The sequence below is a fragment of the Poecile atricapillus genome, chromosome 12 (assembly GCF_030490865.1).
Source record: "Poecile atricapillus isolate bPoeAtr1 chromosome 12, bPoeAtr1.hap1, whole genome shotgun sequence".
In the NCBI taxonomy this organism is placed as follows: domain Eukaryota; kingdom Metazoa; phylum Chordata; class Aves; order Passeriformes; family Paridae; genus Poecile; species Poecile atricapillus.
Genome location: NC_081260.1, coordinates 10,520,967 through 10,540,846, shown reverse-complemented (window position 1 = coordinate 10,540,846; position 19,880 = coordinate 10,520,967). Strand labels below are relative to the sequence as shown.

The 19,880-nt window shown below is 40.2% G+C and overlaps 1 protein-coding gene across 3 annotated transcripts in view; it reads left to right on the top strand.

Moving 5' to 3' along the window:
* Positions 1-13,132: 13,132 nt before the first annotated feature.
* The window catches only part of GRIA3 (glutamate ionotropic receptor AMPA type subunit 3), a 145,782-nt gene continuing 139,034 nt past the window's right edge, over positions 13,133-19,880 (top strand). For all 3 annotated transcript variants that reach the window (XM_058848113.1, XM_058848112.1, XM_058848115.1), the window contains exons 1-2: positions 13,133-13,659; positions 14,530-14,688. In XM_058848113.1, the coding sequence (XP_058704096.1) occupies positions 13,569-13,659; positions 14,530-14,688 (250 nt within the window). In that variant the 5' untranslated portion in view covers positions 13,133-13,568. The remainder of the gene's footprint in view (positions 13,660-14,529; positions 14,689-19,880) is intronic.

Sequence of the window (19,880 nt, the reverse complement as noted above, 5' to 3'; positions counted from 1 at the left end):
ATTCACATAGCTGTTTTCTAAGTGTTTGCAAACCCTTAGTACAGATCAGAAACAATGATGTATGATGGACGTGGCCAGTAACACTTAAAAACCTGGAGAGCCAGCACTTCATTCATTCAATATGTAAGGAAGATGAACAGTTCTCTTGCCTTTAATTCCTCTGGAGGGTTTTTCATATGAATATGTATATGCAGGCCCTGTTGTTCTCTTTATAGATTACGTTTTGGAAAACTGAAAGAGTTTCTTACTAATGCTGAAGCTAGAAGGTGAAAGCACAGCCAATATGTGGTTACAAAGTATGTATTTTTCTACATGTAGGCATTAACTTGCTTATATCTCTGAATACAGTGCTAAACAGTTGCTCTTAGCAGTTTCTCACGTTTATTTGAGCTCCTCATTTAAGAGATGGACTCCTGGAGGTAGAGCATTTTATGTCAGAGAAATGAGAAGAGCTGCTCGGAGTATACAGCAGATAAAATTCTCTAATCTAGACCAGTTTACATATAGGCTTCTGCATCTATATTTCACACAAAGTCACCAAGCTTCTAAGAGTTACAGAGCTTCTGCTGCTTTCACTGATTTATATTGTTTTCAGGTAGTTAAATTAGAAACTTGATTTCAGAAGGTATTATTCACAGTTTAAATGTAGTGCAAAATGCAGCTATTCAGTGCAAATATTCTGACTGCTTTAAAACTGTGTTCAGGTGTAGAGTCAGTTGCTAAACTGGGGAATCAGAGTTTGGTTTTCACCTCTATTTCAGTTTCTTTACATCAGTCAGTCACCCCTGGTTGTGCAAACACAAAACTGCTAAGCCTTTTTTTTTAAATGTGACCACATAATGTGTTCTTTTAGTGTTTGAGTCTTTGCCCATTGAGGTCAATGACAAAGCTTCTATTGACGTCTATGATACAGAATCAGGCCCCAAGGCTCAAAGAATTGGTGCATTGTTAATCTCTCGGTGCTAGCAGGCAGAAGGGCTTGTATACGCATAACCCATTGCCAATAAATGCATGCCCAGCAGTTAGCATTTCTTGCACTCAAAGAATACATACTTCATATCCATATAGGTTTTTAGAAGTCTAAGTGAAGTACAGCCCCTCTCTAGGCTCCCACAGCAAATTTCTCTACCTTTGGATTAAAGTACCATTAATAAGCAACCCAAATTTTGCTGAATTCATCAGACCAAACAGAAATCTAGCATATTTTTGTACAGAAGAGTGGTAGTCTGTTTGTTCTATTATCTCCTCTGTCATCGATCCTGTAAAGTACATTTTACAGGGTAAAGTTTTGAAACGATTGACTGCCCTGTTCCCCCACAGTACTTCACACATTTGATCAATTTCTAGTCATTTTATTCAGCCCTGACCTTGCTGTGTTACAGTCATTTCTATAGCTCCAAATCGAGTTAATCTGTGCTCAGTGAATTTACAGCCGAATAACTAAAATATGCAAATATTAACTAACCTTTGCTTCTTTCTAAATTCTTTCTGGCTTCCAAAATTGTTATGGTATGATCTCAGTACTTTTCATGCAAACTATAGGGACATATCCTGAGGCCTGTAATCCTTTATTTGGCAAAAAATCTACTGAGGATGGAAGTACACTCCCAAAATCTGCAAGGCTATTTAACTCAATCACCCATTTTCTTCGGTAAACAGATTATTTAGAGAATACCTACTGATGTCTTTGAAACATTGAAAAGCATTAGGCAAGGGGCATAAGGACTGACGAGAACATACACAGTTTTCTAATAATCTGAATCCATAGATAGGTAACATTATTATGTTTATGTGAAACACCTTTCCTTTTAATGCTACTCCTGGAATAAAAGAGATGCTTTTGAGATCAAACTACTTTTCATCTCTAAATCAATTTTTGATTTAGGGTACAAATCATAGCATCACAGAATGGTTTGGGCTGGAAGGGACCCTAAAAATCACCCAGTTCCAATGCACCTGCCATGGGCAGGGATAGCTTCCACTAGTCCAGCTTGCATAGGGACCGATCCAGCCTGGCATTTGACACTTCCATGGATGGGGCAGCCGCAGCTTCTCTGGGAAATCTGTCCCAGAGCCTCACCACCCTCACAAGAAAGAATTCCTTCCTAGCATCTAATCTGGATCTACTGTCTTTCATTTCAAAGCTATTCCTCTATGTCCCATCACCACAAGCCACTGTAAAAAGTGGCTCTCCAGGTCTCTTGTACTGTACCAATCAGATCCCCAAAGAGGCCAAATCTGCTCTGCGGAAATCCAGGGGAGTGAGCTTTCTGTGTGCCCTCCTTACTGTCCTAAGGATCTAGAACTCCAGCACTTCATGGTCATTTCATGTCCCTCCACTCAACTGGTGGAATCATGGGCTCTACCAAAAAAGAAGGAAAAGTCATTGAGCTGAAATACACACTAAGCCCTACATGAGCATTACTGCACAGAGTGGAAAATGTATTTTTTGCACATAGCCACTTAGCAGCACTGCTCGCATTTTTAAGAATCAGTTTTGCTGCCTTTTGTGACAAAAATAGGCTTTCATTTCTCTCTTGCTTCTGCTTCAGAATGAGCTCTGTTTTTCAGAAAAAGCCAATACAACTTCCACATGCACATCAGATTCTTGTAAGCAACTTCAACAGGACTGAAAGTTTCATAAGTTTCTGTATTACACTTGATAAACCTCACTGACAGGTTTCAGGCTGCAAGGACGTCACTGGGGGTACAATTTGAAGGCAGTGATATCACACAGAAACCACTGAAGGCCTTGTTTAGCCTTTAGAGACTGAACTTGGTTGTGAGATTGGGAAGGAAGAGAGTATGACTTGACTCTCTCAGGGCCCCAGACAAGTTGGCAGAACTAAGAACTTGAAAGTGCATTTTTAAACTTAAAAGGAATATGTTTGGTACAAGTAATCAAGAGATACATAGGATTCCACAATTCCGTTTTTTTTTTTTTCTGTCTTTTCACAAAGCTGCTGTGAAGTAGTTATTTCTGGGTCAGTTGGAAGCACTCAGCCTTCTGAATCAGAAATATATTTCCTGTTGTATGGAATGTACACAAACATGTACTGCATAGTTTTTTTACATGTGATGCTCATGGCCTAATCAAAATAAAATTAGAATAGCATTTCCTCCTTTTTTGCATTTGATATCTAAAGACTTGGAATCTAGTCTGATGTCAGTGATCGTTTCTAATTCACTGTACACGGGACCAGAACTTTATCTCAAGCTTACATTTTTATATTTCTAGACTTATCAATCAGATCTAGCCTGATGACCTTGAGACAGTCTGTGAACTTTGAAAAATGCTGTTGCTACTAAGAGCTGCCATTCAGCTTCCTGTTGGCTGGAGTAGTCTACGTGGTCCTGTATGTTCCAAAACCTCACTGATTCAGCAAAAGTCTTTTGATGAACACCAACTAAATTGAGAGAGTAGATCTTCCTTGATGAACCAGTTTTGGAAATTTTAGTTGTTTTGTCATCAAAATGAGTGTTGCTGACGGATGTGAGAAGTACTGTCAGCTGATCCTTGTGGTTTTAGCTTACAGCTACAGTTCCAACAAAATTATTTTCATGTATCTATTTTAGAAGATCATTACCACCTTATTTGAAATATATCATAATCAAGGCATATGTGAGTGTGAAGTTATGGAGACCAATGTCTATTTGTAAATATGAGAACTACAGGAATAATCTGTTATGAAAAACTGGCATCTATATTTCATCCTGAAAATATGCAGAAATTTGTTGACTTTTGGTTCACTATTGTGCAAAGTATAGAAAATGTATTCACTGAGAACAAATGAAACAGCTGGATTTTGGCCTTGCTTTAAGTACAAATCTCAGCACTTACTAACTTCCCAATGTCATCTCCAATGTGAAATAGCTCTTTTAGCCTGTGTAAAGCTCATGCTGCAGTCCAGGAGGCTGTGGCCTGAGCTAAAACAGCTGAACATATCTGGAGAACATGATCACACTCACATAGTCCTATGCCTAAGTGGAGATGTCCATCATGGCCCAATGTTTACTTGGGTTGACAGTAGGTCTGCATGGATGTTTCTCAGACTGTTAATTGTCAGTAACTGAGGTTTCTTTAAATATCAAATCAGGGATTGTTCTACAACAATTTCTGCCTTTTCTGATTTTTTTTCATCCTCTGAATTAGTGTCATCCTTTAACCTCTTTTTCTAGTCAAGCAGAGTCTTCTCCCCAGAAATTTTATGTGAACTGCCCTGTTATAGAAACATCACTGGGCTGGTAATTATTTGTACACAGATGTGCTGTTGACTGCTGCCTGAACAGGAGTTGAGACAACTCCTGGCACTCTGAGCCATATTTTACAGGTACCCATTGTTGCATTTACAACAATGCAGCTGGCCGAGGTGACATCTCTCAGCATTCTTCTTCAAAGAGGGACAGAGCATGTGGGATGAAAGGCCATCTACTGAACACAGGCATATGAACTGGCAGGTGGCTTCTAGCAAGGCCCAAGTGGGAGATAAATGATTCAGAAACTACAGGGCCCAGGAGATGTAAATCTTAAAAATCTGTAGTCATTATGGTCCAGTTCACAAAGAATTAGAACAATGCCCTGTTTCTTTCTTACTTAGCACAGCTACTTGTTTTTCATGATGTCAACATGTTAGTAAATCCATAAGAGAGAATATTTATTCTCCAAGCTCAATCCATAATCCATTCAGATGTATACAGCAAACACATGACTTCATGTGTGCCTTAAAGCCAAACCCCTCACTGGAAACTTTTGGAGTGCTGCTCTACTTAGAAGCTGCATTCATCTGCAAGAGCAAAGCCAAGTTTGAGGTTTTTGTATATTTAGGCATAAGGGATTGTGTTATATTGGTGCAATGGGATAGACCTAAAGCTATGAATGACATTGCACTGAAAACCTACCCTATGGTGCTGCTGTCATTGGATTCCACCTTTGAGAGCATAATTTTTCCCTAAAGAATAATAGAAACAAATGCTTTCCAAAAGATTTCCAGCATGTCACTTTTCATATATACTTAATACTTCAAAACCTTATAACAGCACTCCAGAAATTTACAGCAGCAAGGGGGCCTATTTAGCAATGCCTTTCCAGTAATCTGTGGGGTTTTGTTTCTTCAGCTGCATAATTATGTTAAAAATAAGGGAAGCAACTCTGTATTCATGGTCCAATTTAATAGGCCCCAATACTTTGCTAAAGCACTGCAGTGGATCAGTTGGAGTTAATTATTATACAAGATTACATTGCAAATAACAACAGTATGTCAAAGTAAAGCATAACGTCTGCTTTGCAATACGAAAGAGAGAAATTTCAAATTTAAGTGTTAAATTATGTCTTTGCATCCCTCAACTCACTACATAACACTTAAAGCATTACAGCTCCAAAGCAACCTTGTGTAAGACTGGCCACTTCTTAGCTAACCCTTAGGTGATAACTGCCTACAGCTGATTAACAAGAAGGTCTTAAGGACAACCCTGAATTATCTTGCTTTGGGGAATTTAATTAACCGGTTAATCACTGTGAAAGTAATTGTAGAGGTGGATGCTGCTCTGTGTCATAACTTAGGTGCAGGAGGCAGAGCTATTGTTTCTCAAAATAAGTGATTTTTATGTAAACAGGTTTCAAGGTAGAACTACAAGGTGACCTCTCTGCCATTTTCTTCTTCCAAAAAAATCCATGTTCTTATTTTTTATACTTTCTAATGTATAATGAACAATAGTTTATTAATTATTTTAAACATAAAAATTCTAGTCGTTACTTTCCTGCTGTTCCCTAGCCTCCCTTGTATCTCAACACTATGGATATGTAGAAAGAAAATGGGCTATTAGCTTTATTCAAAGACCATTGAAGTCAATAGAATGCAGCTTAATGAATGTAATGGTTTTTAGATTAAACTCTAGGTTTCTGCATCACAAGTACCAAGGAAATAGCATCTGACTCATTGAAAGGAAGGACTTGACTTGATTTGCATTCATTGTTTTGTATTTGCTAAAAGACATAAATAATTATCTGAGATTGAGCATCCGTTATGATGTTCTAAACAGTTCTCTGTAGCACCAGAAGGGCTTACAGTAGCAAGGGGAACAATCACATTTGATATCCCTAATATGTAGAATGCAATATAACAGGTAAAATCATAATTTCAAGCAAGAAAAATTGCAGTGCTTCTATTTTTTAATTTAATTTTTTACTCTTTAAAAAGGGTTCTCCATGGGGTACATATGCAAGTAAGCTGAACAGTAAAAACAAATGTTAAATTGAAGATTTGGGAATAATTTTTAAATGAAAGGAACTAAAGCTTAAACTTTAGTCTCATGGAAGCTAAATCTGATCTATAGATCACTCAAGGGTGTGCAGCCTTGATCAGAGTCGTTGTGCCATGAAAAATATATTTACTGCATTTACACTGCAGAAAGGTTAAACAGAGACCATTTGCCCTACTCCAGAGCAGAATTTATTTCATTGATCAAAGCTGCTTTACACTGGATTAGGATTTGATCCAGTATATTTTGAAAAGCAACAGAAAGAACTGTGGGACTGTGAACACCAAATAGATGGGTGCCCCTTCCTTGACTTTGCCTCAGCCAGTTATACTGTGAAATCTGCTTTCAAATTTACTGGAAGTAATAGTTGTATAAACAGAGCTTCGTCATCAGAAGTAGGGTGCTTTAGCAACATCATGAGTTAGACTAAGTTCTTAAAAATAGACATTCAGTGATACCTTTGTGTTAATGTTTGAGAGCTTAGCTGTTATTGAGTGTTTATGAGGACCCAGGAGAGCTCAGAAGAACATTCTAGCAGTTCACATGTTCAAGAGCAATTTTGGGTTAAACTGTTCCTAAAACAACATCTAACAGATGATAATAAAAAATAAATATCTCTTTTCCTGTAAATCAGGTCTGGACTTCTTGGACACTTCTGATTTGATTTCTGAAGAATTTGCAAAAGGTAATTAAGTAGAATAAATCTATTGCCAGTCAACTTCGGTTTGCTATATAAGGACCAATGCATATCTTCTGGAAAATGCTTAAGAATCTTCAAATTGATATAAGGTGAGAATTGTTATTATAAAACCTTCCTGCAATTGTGGGAGTTTTTTTGCTACTTACGCCTTCTGTTGTGCTGAAAGAGAAATCAAACAGGCACTCACTTTTATGCTGTAATTATCAAGACCCAGAACAACTGCTACAAGGTGCGACTTACAAAACCAAACAACTTTTAATTAGGGATGGAAGTTTCATACAGCATGAGAACACTTCTGTTAAGGTTGACTATATTGTTAATATCAGATCTTTTCAAATAATAAGCCACTGGGTTTCTGAAGGATTTGCTTTTCTCCCAAACACTGCAGGTTATTAGAACCACACTATTGTTCACAACAACCTTAAGTGTACAATTGTAGCCATCTTGTACTCTCAGTTCACCTCACTGAAATCAATGAAACAAATCATGTTGGATGAAATTCATCTCTGTGCATATGGACAATGCAAGTTCTTCACAATATGGCAAAGTATGATTTAAAGACTCCGTATTAGATCTTTCAGTATACAGGGATCAAAATTTCTAGCCTGAGTTACACTGCAATGTTGCAATAGGATATCTCTCTTTTCCTATGACTTTTTTCTCTACTGCCTTCTCAGATTCTGGACTGTTCTGTAAATTCCCTGTATTGACAGTTTACTATCATCTTTGGTGGTTTTCTTCCATTTCTTAGCTTGTTTGACCTCAAGCTGTTGGAATTAGATGGTAGGCAGGTCTCCAAGTGAGAAGGATAAAAAAGATCTTAAATTATCAGGGCAACTCATTCTTACCATGTATGCTGTATGCACCTCTTTTAAGGAAATGCTTTCTTTTCATAGCAGTTACATAAGGAAATCTTTTCACATTCTAAGTGATATTTCTTGGGCAGTGACAAAGCAAGGGAGAGACCAACACCCCACAAACACTATATTCCCCAGGACTAAAGTAGACAAAGTTCATTTCTGTCTAATATCTTCCATTAACTAATACCTTATTTATATTAATTAAATTAATTCTAAATAAAAGGAGAGTTGATTCCATACCCTAGTTCTGAAAAAGTAAAACAGGTTCTTGAAATTAGAAGAGAACCAAATGTCAGTTTTCTGCATAACTCTGAAAACTTTATCATTTTATAGCCAGACTGCTGGCTTAGGGAAGGGTAGGAACATCTGTCTGATCAAGTGGAAAATAAAAATCAGAAATCCTTAAACCTCTAGTGAAAATTTTAAATTCTTTTTGTCTAAACGTCTATTTCTAAGAATATATGTGCTGTTTTTCAAAGATGTTTTCATTAGAACACTACTGCATATTTGAGCTGAGGTAAATTACTGTAATATACAAATGCACACTGGTAGGAGAACAGACTTTTGATTGGCAAACAGTCACCTAAAGTGATTATTCACTACTCAGGTCTAAACTAGATTCTCTTTAAGAAGAATATATTTCAGTAATTATATACAAAAATTAAATATTCAGTGGTCAGATGTTTCACAGTTGAAATGGGTATGAATTGAATATAACTCCCAAGATTTCTTGAAAACTGTATTCATAGGTATAAAATAGAGAGTATCCACTTTATTAATAGTATATAGGGGATACCACCACATTTTTATTTGATTTACTGCTTCCTGATGTAATAAATATAGATAAGCACAGCAAAGTACAGGTTTAAGTAAGAATTGCAGGGTTGTATTATGCCACCAGTGCCTAGTGTACAGTTAATCGGAAAGCAGAAGGTAATATAAATTGTTTCTGACATTATAGGACTATAATAACACTAAATTTCCAGTAGCTTAGTAGCTCTTAGAATTAGAAGTATGTATCCTGAAGATACCACAAACCCAAGAAATATGGATATTTGTCCATACTGACTGTTTCCACATTTGTGTCTTAGTTGTGCAATTATAATAGATATGTTATTACTGTTACAGTCCATATATATAGTTCTGATATAATTTGCTTCTGCTACCTAAACTTGAATTAGATTTCAGTAATGGAGTAATGACTTTTATTTATGAACAAGTTTCCTCTTTGACCTTGCTCCTATACAAATCTTGATTATCCTTCCATGTACTAGAACATATTCCTATGTGCCAGACCCAATTATTCTGCCAGGATGTATTGGGTACAATCTTAGCTCCAATGATAGGGGTAATAAACCTACTACACATCTCTGTGGTTCTAGGATTTCACCTGTTAACTGTTCTTTGGAAAAACGAATAACAACAAATCAATGATTCAAGTAGTCTCTGAACCTGTTTCTAAAACTAACCAGCAAAAAGTAACTTTCAGAGAACTTTAGACATACTGTAAACTCTCATCATAAATAAGAGGCATAAATCTTTCTCAAGGCAGCAGGGAACAGCTTTTTGCAAAGTATTTTGAATATTAATCCCTACAGCATTTTACTAGATAGTTGAGTGCATTTACTCTGCTAATTCACATAAAATTTCCAACTTCTAAAAACAATTATTTTTGCCAAGAATATTGTGTAGAAGACAGCTTTATAGATTAGCTGTAAACTGCACAGCAGAATATTTGTTAAACTGTTCCTCATCTACAGCTTTCTAATTTCATTTTATGTCTCTGTTATTGTCTGGTAATGAAAGGTAAACAGGAGAGCTTCAATAGTTTGTTCTACGGCCACTCATAATCAGATCTTAACTACATGTCCTTTTGACCTGTTTTCCAAAATGTATGAAGCTGTAATGTCTGTATTCATTTTCCCTTTTGACACTGTACTTTCCCCTTGACTCCTTCTATCTGTAGTTTCATCTTGTCCCTGAATCCCTTTTCATCTTCACTTCTGTCTCTCCCCACTATCACTTGATCTGTTAACTGTAATGTAGAATTAATCAGTTTAGCTAATCAAAATGCTGACATTGACATAAAGTTTGGTTACTTGTGTGTCCTTTTCTTTTATGAAGAAATAACTGGTTTAAAACGAGCAAACAAAAAAATATGTAAGACACATTTGATAATACATTTATTAACAATTATGACATGATTTGGTCCACATTGGGAGAAACACAATGTTTGTTAGAATCTCTCTTGCCTCTCTTGCTCTGCAAGAGCTTCTCTCTTGCAATTAGAAATAGGAATGACAAAAGTAATAGTCTGATTAGTGCAATTAGGGTGAAGCTTCAGCAATAGAGTCCTGCTGTAGATTCTGCCATGACTTTATGCTAACACTATGGGTTTAGCCTAGTAACATTAGAAAGCACAGTGAGAACGCTGTGTCCCAAATTCCATTGCATTTTTCTAATCCACTATTAGACATTACAATGAGAACACATTAGCTAATTATAAATCATTACCTTCCCCTGCTCAGGTAGATACTCTGAATCCCCACTGTCCCAGAACACTATAAATCATCTAAACGTGAAGCTTGATTATCCTGCAAAATCTTGGTTGTATTTAGTAAGAGAAGGTTTGGGAAAGCATCTGGTATTACCTCAGTTACCATGGAACTTGTTCATTCAAGTCACTGAGCATCACTAGCAAAGTATATAAAATATTTCCATGGCATTAATATACACATAAAGGCAAGTAATCTATCATTTTGTACCATTGGGTTCACTGTAAGAAAGATAAACTGGCATGAGGTCTCTGGATTTCTCCAAAATCCATATGGAGTGGCTGTTGTGCCATTTGTACCTGCTAATCGTGCCATAAGACTAACTGCATAAGCAAAAAGCAAACTGCATATTCCAAATGCTAATGAGAATAATAACAACAACATTTAAGGGGCTTCAGAAGGAAGAATGTGGGTAATAATGAAAATTTGTCTCTCAGCATAGATATATTTTAGATCACCACAAGCCTGTCCATTTGTAGATTAAGCTGTGAAGCACCATTTTATTGGAGACAAGGTACCCACCCTGCTGGCAGTGTGTGAAACTGAGTGGCACATGCCACATTCATTCATGGCTATTTTATCTCCTCTCGTTCTAACATCTATAATGTTATACATAATTTCTTTCATAATTTTTTCAGTGCACCATCAGCTGTCAGTGTGGCAGGTGGCAGTCAGCCTGCAATACTTGCAGCAGGGATGGTGAGAACTCCGTAAGAGCAGGTGAACAGGAAGAAAGTAGGGCCGCTAGCAAAGGACACCAACAAAAAGAGGATAGCAGGACTTTGTAGAGAATACATAAGAAATAGGCTGGAGATGTGTAGAATAATAAAAAAAGGTAAGTAGTTTGGAACAAGACAGAGAAACTATTTGCTAAGAGGAATGTGCTTCTGACAGCTATCCTTAATGTCTAAACTTCCTGTACCTGTCTGTAGCTTTCAGATGTGCTATCCTTACCAAAAGACACTTGTGATCAGAGTGCTGTGCAGCAAAGCCGTGCTGCTGCTCACGATGCTAATTCTGGGTCTGAAACTTCCTGGTTAGGTGAGCTGGGCCAGTTGCTCTCCCTGATTTTTAAATTTTTACATCTGTAAAAGAAGAATATAATCATGCCTCATGAGGATGCTTACAGGAATTCATAGGTAATATGTGTTAAGGGCTTTGAGCTTGAGGAGTGCTATAGATATAATCATGGACCTTATACCCCACCTGTCCATACAGATAACTGTTTCTTTACTAAGAAAGATAAAGTGACAACTGCCATCTCAATCTAAATATAAAACATTACCATCTACCCTGCAGCCTGATCCTACCCTTACCTGAACCAGAACAGTCTCCATCGTCTGGGAATGATTCTCATAAAGGAGCACAACATGTAGCAACCAGTGCATGCACCTTGGAGCGAACAGGTGTCACACATATGTCACTAAAAGCATGTGTTACACTCCTGCATCATGACTGTGGTGCCCTGTTCTTCACCTCTACCTCTAGCTTCCTTCAAAAGCAGTGGTTTGAATCTCCTATGTTGTTCATCAGCATTTGTGCAGTAATCTGTAGCAGTCTTCAACCTTACTCCTTGACTACTTACATGATGCTACAGCCAGTGGCACTGGTTGATTATTTTACAAATGCAAAGCTAACTGCATTTAATATTATCCCTAACTGAAATGAGCATTGACCCAAGCAATACAACAGTCCAAGATTAAGATAAAAAAAGAAACAGAACAACACTGAGGTAGTGACCTGCTGAAATCAGAGGAAAAGCAAATATTAAGGGAAGAACAGTCTTTGCTGGGCCTATGAGATGAACAATTCCACCTAGTATCACTTTTCTGTATCCATTTTGCACAGTTTTGTGAGCCCCAAAGCAGCAACAAGAAAAGCACTGTAGGATCCATACAGCAAAGTGTCAAGGAGATGGGTGAAAGACTACAGGGAACCTGACTCAGGCAGACACACAGCAGCTCCCTGTGGCTACTTGGACGAGGGGCGTCTCTGGGCTAGCGTTCCAAGACACATGGTATGTCTGCCACCCATCCCCCTGTTCCCTTGCGACCACCAGGTTGGCCCTGCTATGTGCTCTGTGCTGGGGCAACTCATCAGCTGACACACGTTGTATCTTTTTCCTGCATCAAGGATGAAACAGGGAGACTTTATCTGAATTCCTTCCTTTAAAGGAGGTTGGGAAGGACCTAACATTCCCTCGTGTGGGATTAAACTCTTCTTGTCTTTCTTCACTTCACGGCACTGTGGGCGGATGATGCTTCCCTGCTGAGGCGCTGGCACTTGGAGGAGGGATGGGGAGAACTCGGGCGAAGGGCCGGCCGCCCCTTCGAGAAAGCACACGGTCCCTCGGCATCCCTTGCTGTGGCCCTTTCCAGACCTTCTTCAGCAGCCCCTGCGCTCACGTCTCTCCCCAGCCCTCTCCCCTCAGGCACCCGCCTGCCCCGGCCATCACCGGGCCTCCCGCCCCCGACCTGCCTCTGCTGCCTCCCGGCCCACAAGTTCTGGGCCGCCCGCACCGCTCGCCGGGCAGGGACAGGTCCCGACCACCTCTGCACCATCCCCGGCCTCCTCTGGCAGCCCAGGCACAGCTCGGCTCGGCTCGGCTCCCCGCCCCTCCTTCCTTTCCCCGCTCCCTCCCTCGCCCGCCCACAGGCGCACGCACCGCACTCTCTCACTCTCACACACACCACACACACCAAGCCGATGCAGCTTTAAAGGGGCAGCTGCAGCCCGGGGGCCGCCCCACGTGAGGCCGGTGCGCTCCCGCCGACCGCAGCCCCGAGCGCTGAGCCGCGGCCGGAGCCGCCGGGGCTGGGCGGGCCGAGCTGAGCGGCTGCCAGCCCGCCTCACGCCAAGTTTGATCGATAATCCCCTCCCGGCCCGGGCGGAGCAGCCTCGGCGGCTCCGCTACCCACCATCTTTGGGGGAAGTCCCTGCGTTGGGGGGGCTGCTGGAGACGGGGGAGAAAGGCAATCTCGCAGCCAATGAGCCCTGCTAGACTGGGGTGAAGACGAGAGCAGAGGGATTTGGGCAAGGAAAGAATAAAAAAAGGAGACGAAAGGAGGGGGACCATCCGCCCTACCACCTCCGCCAGCATCGCCACCACTGTTGACACCGCTCCGAGTCTCCAGTTGCGCCCATGCCTGTGCCGCCAGTTTCGGTTTAGGGGCTGAACCGCAGGGGCTGAAGAAAATGGGGCAGAGCGCGCCCCGGACCCTCCTGCTGCTGCTGGCGGGGCTGCTGGGGGAGGCTCTGGCGGGGTTCCCCAACACCATCAGTATAGGTAAGCGCCCGCCGCGGCACCGCGACCCGCGCCTTCCCCGCCTTCCCCGCCAGCCGGGGGCAAGTTGTGTGGAGGGGAGCGGGGAACGAGCCCGGGCGCCGAAGGGAAGGGGGCCAGCCCTGCTCTGCTTCCTCCCCCTTGCTGGGGGCGAGAGGCAGCGGCGGTGCCCGGGCTGCGCCGGCGGGCGGCTGCGAGCAGCGCCGGGCTGCCCGCACCCCTCCGAGCGGCGGGGATCGGGTCCGCGCTCTGCGGAACCGGGCCCTGGAGCAGCGCATCCCGTGGAGCACATAATGTGCGAGAGTCGTGGCGTGAATCTGTAGCGACGTGCCCGAAAGCCGGGGCCGAGCGTGCCGTGAGGCTCAGGGCAGCGAGTGAAGCGGGGGCTGTTCCCTGCCGTCCCTCGGAGCATCATTTCCCTCGGCCGCGCTATCGCTCCACCAGACCGTGAAACCGCACGTTTGCCACGCCGCACGCTGCCGTGTCCCCGCACACATCTACAGTGGCGATATTTCGGTAGTCTGGACAGGATTTAGGAGGCACGGTTCCCCAAGTTAGACTTTTAAATCTCTGTGTGGGCATCCGTGTAGAAGTGGCCTGGTTTTCAAGGTGCACCTGCAGCTCCAAGCGACTCTCATTGCTCAGGGGGCACCTGAATGTGGTGTGTGGCTTTAAAAGCCTAACTTTGGACTTGGAATATGTATTTCATGTAGGTACTCTATCAGAGTTATGTGCTCATGTTCAGGCTGCTCTTGTACATTCTCTCCTGCAGTGTGCAGCAGGCAAATGTAACTTCTTGCTATTGTTTCTCCTCAAAATTAATTCTGAAATATCTTTCTCCTTTTTTCCTTTTTTGTTTTTCTCCTGTTGTAGGTGGACTTTTCATGAGAAACACTGTTCAGGAGCACAGTGCATTTCGATTTGCTGTGCAGCTATACAACACAAATCAAAATACCACAGAAAAGCCCTTCCATTTGAACTATCACGTAGATCATTTGGACTCTTCCAACAGTTTTTCAGTGACAAATGCTTGTAAGTAAATACCTGGTTTTAAAAAATATATTCATTTGTTACCTTGCATTCAGTTCCTTCCTGGTAGCCCAGAGTTCTTGGTCATTCAGTATAGTGGAATTAATGTGTGTAGTGACTGGAGGTTTAGTAGATTTGCAGCATTCTATGGAATACCTTAGGTAAAGTTCTCTTGTTACTTCATCCCCTTAGTTTTGTTTTTCAGGAAAACAACCATGTTGTTGATACAGCAGTGCTGTGGAGCTGCAATCAGTGAATTGCTGCTGAAGTAAGATCCCTTTTCTGTTGAGGCTACAACCTAGCTGTGTGAAAAGGCGTAATTTGCAAATAATATACTATGTAGGGAAAAACCAGAAACAACTGTTTAGAAGTGACCTTGAGGGGAGAATGTTAGAGGGTCTTACTTGCCTCATCTGCCTTGAAGTACTGAATTGTTTTCTTACAGCAAGAGTCCTGTGAAAAGCTGAGGAGACTGTAAACTGACACATACTGTTAGAGCTGAGGGGAGAGAAAATGGAATCGGAACACTTGGCGTTAGGAGAAACAGCACTGCACAAGGAGTGCATGCATACAATTTGAGCTTTTATTAACAGGAGATGCAAAATAGAACTTTGAGTATTGCTAATGTGGTGTTAAAATGCAAAATCTCTTTAGAAAGACTTGTGCGTGTTCTGCATTTTAAAAAGCATTCCTTTACCAGTAGTAGTTCCTGGATATTTGTTTTACTGATGTATCCAGATTCGATTCTATACAAGTTTTATTGTAAATCTTTGAAAATGAAAGGAGTCCTCTTCCAAGGTAACTAATGCACTTTGCAACGTGTAGATATATGTCTGCATATGATCTAATGGACCGCTGAATACAATGTACTAACTTTACGTTATGAACAGGTTTCCTCTCACAGTTTGCAGGTTTATATTCGCCCTATAAAATGGTCAAAGAGGAAGCGTTGTACTGAAATAATGAAGTACTGGAGTACAGAAAATTAGTAATTTTTGCTTTAAATATTATTAAGTTATTGTCTTGAATGACTTCTTTATTTTTTTATTTGCAGGAAGTAGGATAGTTCTTACATTCCAGTTCCACTGTATATTGTGAGAAAGTTGATGGTTAAAAAATATACAGAAAGGAAATATTTGGACAAATTTTGGATTTATATTCTAACATATCCCCCATGTGACTGCTTCTTGGTAGTGCAGCATACTCTACAAAGGACTTTGAAGTAGGAGCTTTAAAACTTTTGCAGGGGGGTTAATTGTGTAGTATACAATAAAAAATATTTGGTAAAGTGGGAAAAAATGGTAAATAAATGTCTCTACTTTGCATCTTATTTTACTAATCCTATCCAGCCTCAACAGTTCTTACAACAAACATCAGACTATTAATCCTTAATCAGTGTAATCCTTTCAAGAGGCTATATCTCAAACACAGTTTCCTAAATATCAATTATATGGATTTAAACTAATTATGTTAAACTGCTTGGGTGATTAATTATTAATTGTTTTTTAAAAGTTGTTACCAGTGCTTCTTCCCTCAGCACAAGTGATCCATGCATTTGTTTAGGGGCAGTCAGTATATTTAGTCAGTGTTCTACTTCTGACATATATGATGATATATAATGATTTTTATCAATGCTTATTAAAAGCTGTGTCAATTTTAGTAAAGTGGGGTGGTTTTCTGTAGTACAGGGCTTCATGTTCCAACACCTGTATTATGAGTATAGTAAAATTGGGAAAACTTAAATCTCTGGAGAAACTGTAGACCAAAGAATATGTACCTAGAGTAACCTATTTAAAAGCAGATGTGAAAAAAGAAACAGACAAAAGAAAATGAAAAGGTGACCTTGTCTGTGCTGTGTTAACCATCTCCTAATACTGTTGATAAGAGAAGAATCTGATGAGTCCAAGTCGTCAGTCATAGGCTTCAGTCGCTCAAAATATAAAAAAACCCATCAGAACAGTTGTTCTTTTGAATTTGGTACCAATCATCTTTGAAAGTCAGAACACTTATGTGTATCAATGCATTAGGATGAATTAAGAGCTCCTCACACTACCTGACCAAAATTCCAGCCTTTAACCTTACCCTCATTTCCTAGGGGAGTGGCAGATAATTTCAGTGTGCTGCCATATCCATGAAGGAATTATTTCCACAACAATTTTACCTCACTTGGAGATAAGCATATATTGTCTCCAGTGCTGTCACACAGTCGTTTGATCAATATTTGCAATTGGCAGTGTTCCATAGGAAAGAAACCTGCAGTGACTCTGCCTTCACTGGGGCGGGAGACTGGGGCTGACTTTGTGGTGGGATAGGTACAGGAGCTAAGAGGAAATTGAAGAAAGGAGCATGTGTAGCCTGAGCCTAATGCCTGTACTAGTCAGTATCCTTGAAATAATACTTTTCATTCTCTTTTGCATTGATTTGTATGATAGTGACTGTAGTAAGTGTACCTGTGTGCAGGGATTGAGGGGGGCTCTGCTCAGAAAGCTCTGCTCTGTTCTTACTGTGCAGCTGCACATCCCGCTTGATGCAATCTGGTGCATTCCAGAGGAGAAAAAAACCTCTTCTGAAGTATTCTCATGAGCCTGAGAAAAATAGCCTACCTCTGCTACGGCAGATTTGGCAATATCCCAACATGGGAACAAACTTGTTTAGAAGCAAAAGAAAATTCCTTCCCTAAGCCCCTCCCTCTCATTCCTTTTTCAGTTAAATGATGCATAATCTGATTTATGTACATGTATTGCCTGCTTCACCACTAGCACCAAGCCTCTGTCTGTATATTTAATTTACACACATTCGTACAATATTTATCTGCTCTGTATTTTTCTGCCCACTTATTTATTTAGCTGTATGATATCTTAACAGAGAACAAATGCAAACACAGATGAAAATTCCAGTGTATTTAAAGGTGAATTTGAAGTTTATCGGTTGGCTCTAGGGAAATTATTACATTTCTTAAAATATGCAGCTTTTTGCTATCAGTAGAAGCAGAAAACAAGATAACTTGACCTATGAATGTATAAAATCCAAATCAGGTTCTATTTTCTTTAAAAATGCTCATGTAGAGAGTCAGCTAGCTTTTTCAGAATAACATGAATATAACAACTCAAATATATAAATTTGTCACTGAAGCTATATCTTCCATGCATTTATCATAATCTGATGAAGGATGTTTGTGTTAATGTTGAATGTGTGTTCTGTAAATTACATTCCCTAGAAATAACACGTCTGTCGGTCTGCTTTGCACTTGTAGTGCACTATACTAACACTGCTCCAGCCTCTGCAGTGTCAGCTCATTAGCACACAGATCTCATATTCCCTCTCTGCACTGTCATTGCAAAAAATTGCTGTTGTACACCTTTACAGCCAACAAATGTGCAGTTGCCTTTGTACAGTTTTCAAGAAATATTTAGAAAAGTAAACTAAACCTTATGTATAGTCTCCCTTGAATTTTTAAAAGAAAGCATTTTTTAATGCAAAGCATAGTTTTCATTAAAATCTGTTGATCATGTAATGATAGTGGTGGGATGTGTGCAGATGAAAAAGGGCTGTGATTGTAGAATCTAATTAATCTAGAGACAGATTCCATCTCTCAGCTAAACCTAACCAATCTGCTCCATTAATTTTTCTGAGATTTTTCTTATGTGTCTTCTAAATCCAGAAAGCTTTTTGGTTTTTAGCAAATATATGTGTAGTGTTTTAGGGTTTTTTGTGAGCATTCGTTGTTCAGGAGACCAAAAAAAGAGGGAAGATGCAAAGACATGATAACCTTAGGTTGCTAAAATCCTGTAGGTGGTTGTATCAGCACTTTCTTGAAGGGGTCTGATTTCAGACTTAAAAAATTTACTTTAGCATCCTTGTAGTCCTTGTGTTTAATCTTAAAATTTCAACTTGGAAGATTTTAATGGAAAATGTGCATGTTCATTGTTGTGAGAGTATTGCAGAAAATGCTATCTCAGACTAGTAGCAGACAGTTTTTAACAGTTTAACTGAGCTACTCCCTTTCCCAGGGCATAGGTGTGGGGGTGTGTGCTCACGTGCACCCTCACTTGCACTTGAGCACATGTGCACACACACACGTTTTCTTTAGGTGCTGTTCAGCATTTCTTTTTGCCAGTGGGCAGATAATTTGCTTCCCTTGCATCTGTGTGCTCTTTGGCCAGCTGGCAAAGGACACTGATGCTGCAAGTGGTCAGCTCCCTTCTGCCAAAAGCATAAGCATGTGCTGCTGAAAGCATTGCCAAGTTTGGGCCATGTACTGGTGGTTTTGTGGGAGCAGTGAGCACAGGAGAGATGCCTGAAGTCCCCCAATATGGAATATACTCTGGTTTCTCCAGTTTTCTGTGGTAAAACACCTGGAAATGTGCTTTCTACACAACTCCACTCATTACAGACTGCTGAAAATGCCTTTTATGCTGCAAAATGTGCTCAAGTATTGTGTGTAACTGCTGTATGACCAAGAAAAGCAGCTGGCTTCAGTTTAGGGGTCAAAGCTTTTGCATTATTTGGTCTATGAAAGGTGTGTTCCAGCTAATGTTTGTTTCCACTTCATGGCAGAGCAGATGATTTGTTACCAAACTTAATGTGATCTCAGTGTTAGCAGAAGGAACCATACCACTTTCAAACTGTGTTTTATTGTTTCTTAAATTAATTTCAGAATAAGCTTACTCTCTTTCCTCTGCTGCATACATAACATTGATATACTGTTTAGATGTTAGGGTTCCATTTAACTCCTACAATAGAGATGGAAAAAATATCTTGCATGGATGGACATGTACTTGAGAAACTCTGGGTTCACCAAATGAATAAAGAGTAAAGCAGGGTAAAAAGTGCCATTTACTTGTTTAGTTTTGGAAAGATCTTCTGCAGATGCAGATGTGAAATTGTTCAGTTTTCCTGTATAACACTGGGACTGGAGGACCCACGGGGCTATTAGGATGAGTTGGAGAGCTACTGATTAACTACACCATCCCATGAAATGTAGAACAGCTGTTTATCTCTGGATACACAGCTAGTTTATCTCTGGAAAGAAATGGGGATGCCATGCTGGGAAACTAGCCTGTGACAGAAGCTTTTAACAACAAAAAAAAAAAGCCCCACAGTTTTGTTGAAGGCTGATTCAGGAACTTGTCCAAGAGCTGCAGAAAACAGTGGGTTTCTTTCCTCTGGGTTCACTATGTTCAGTGTCTGGGAGG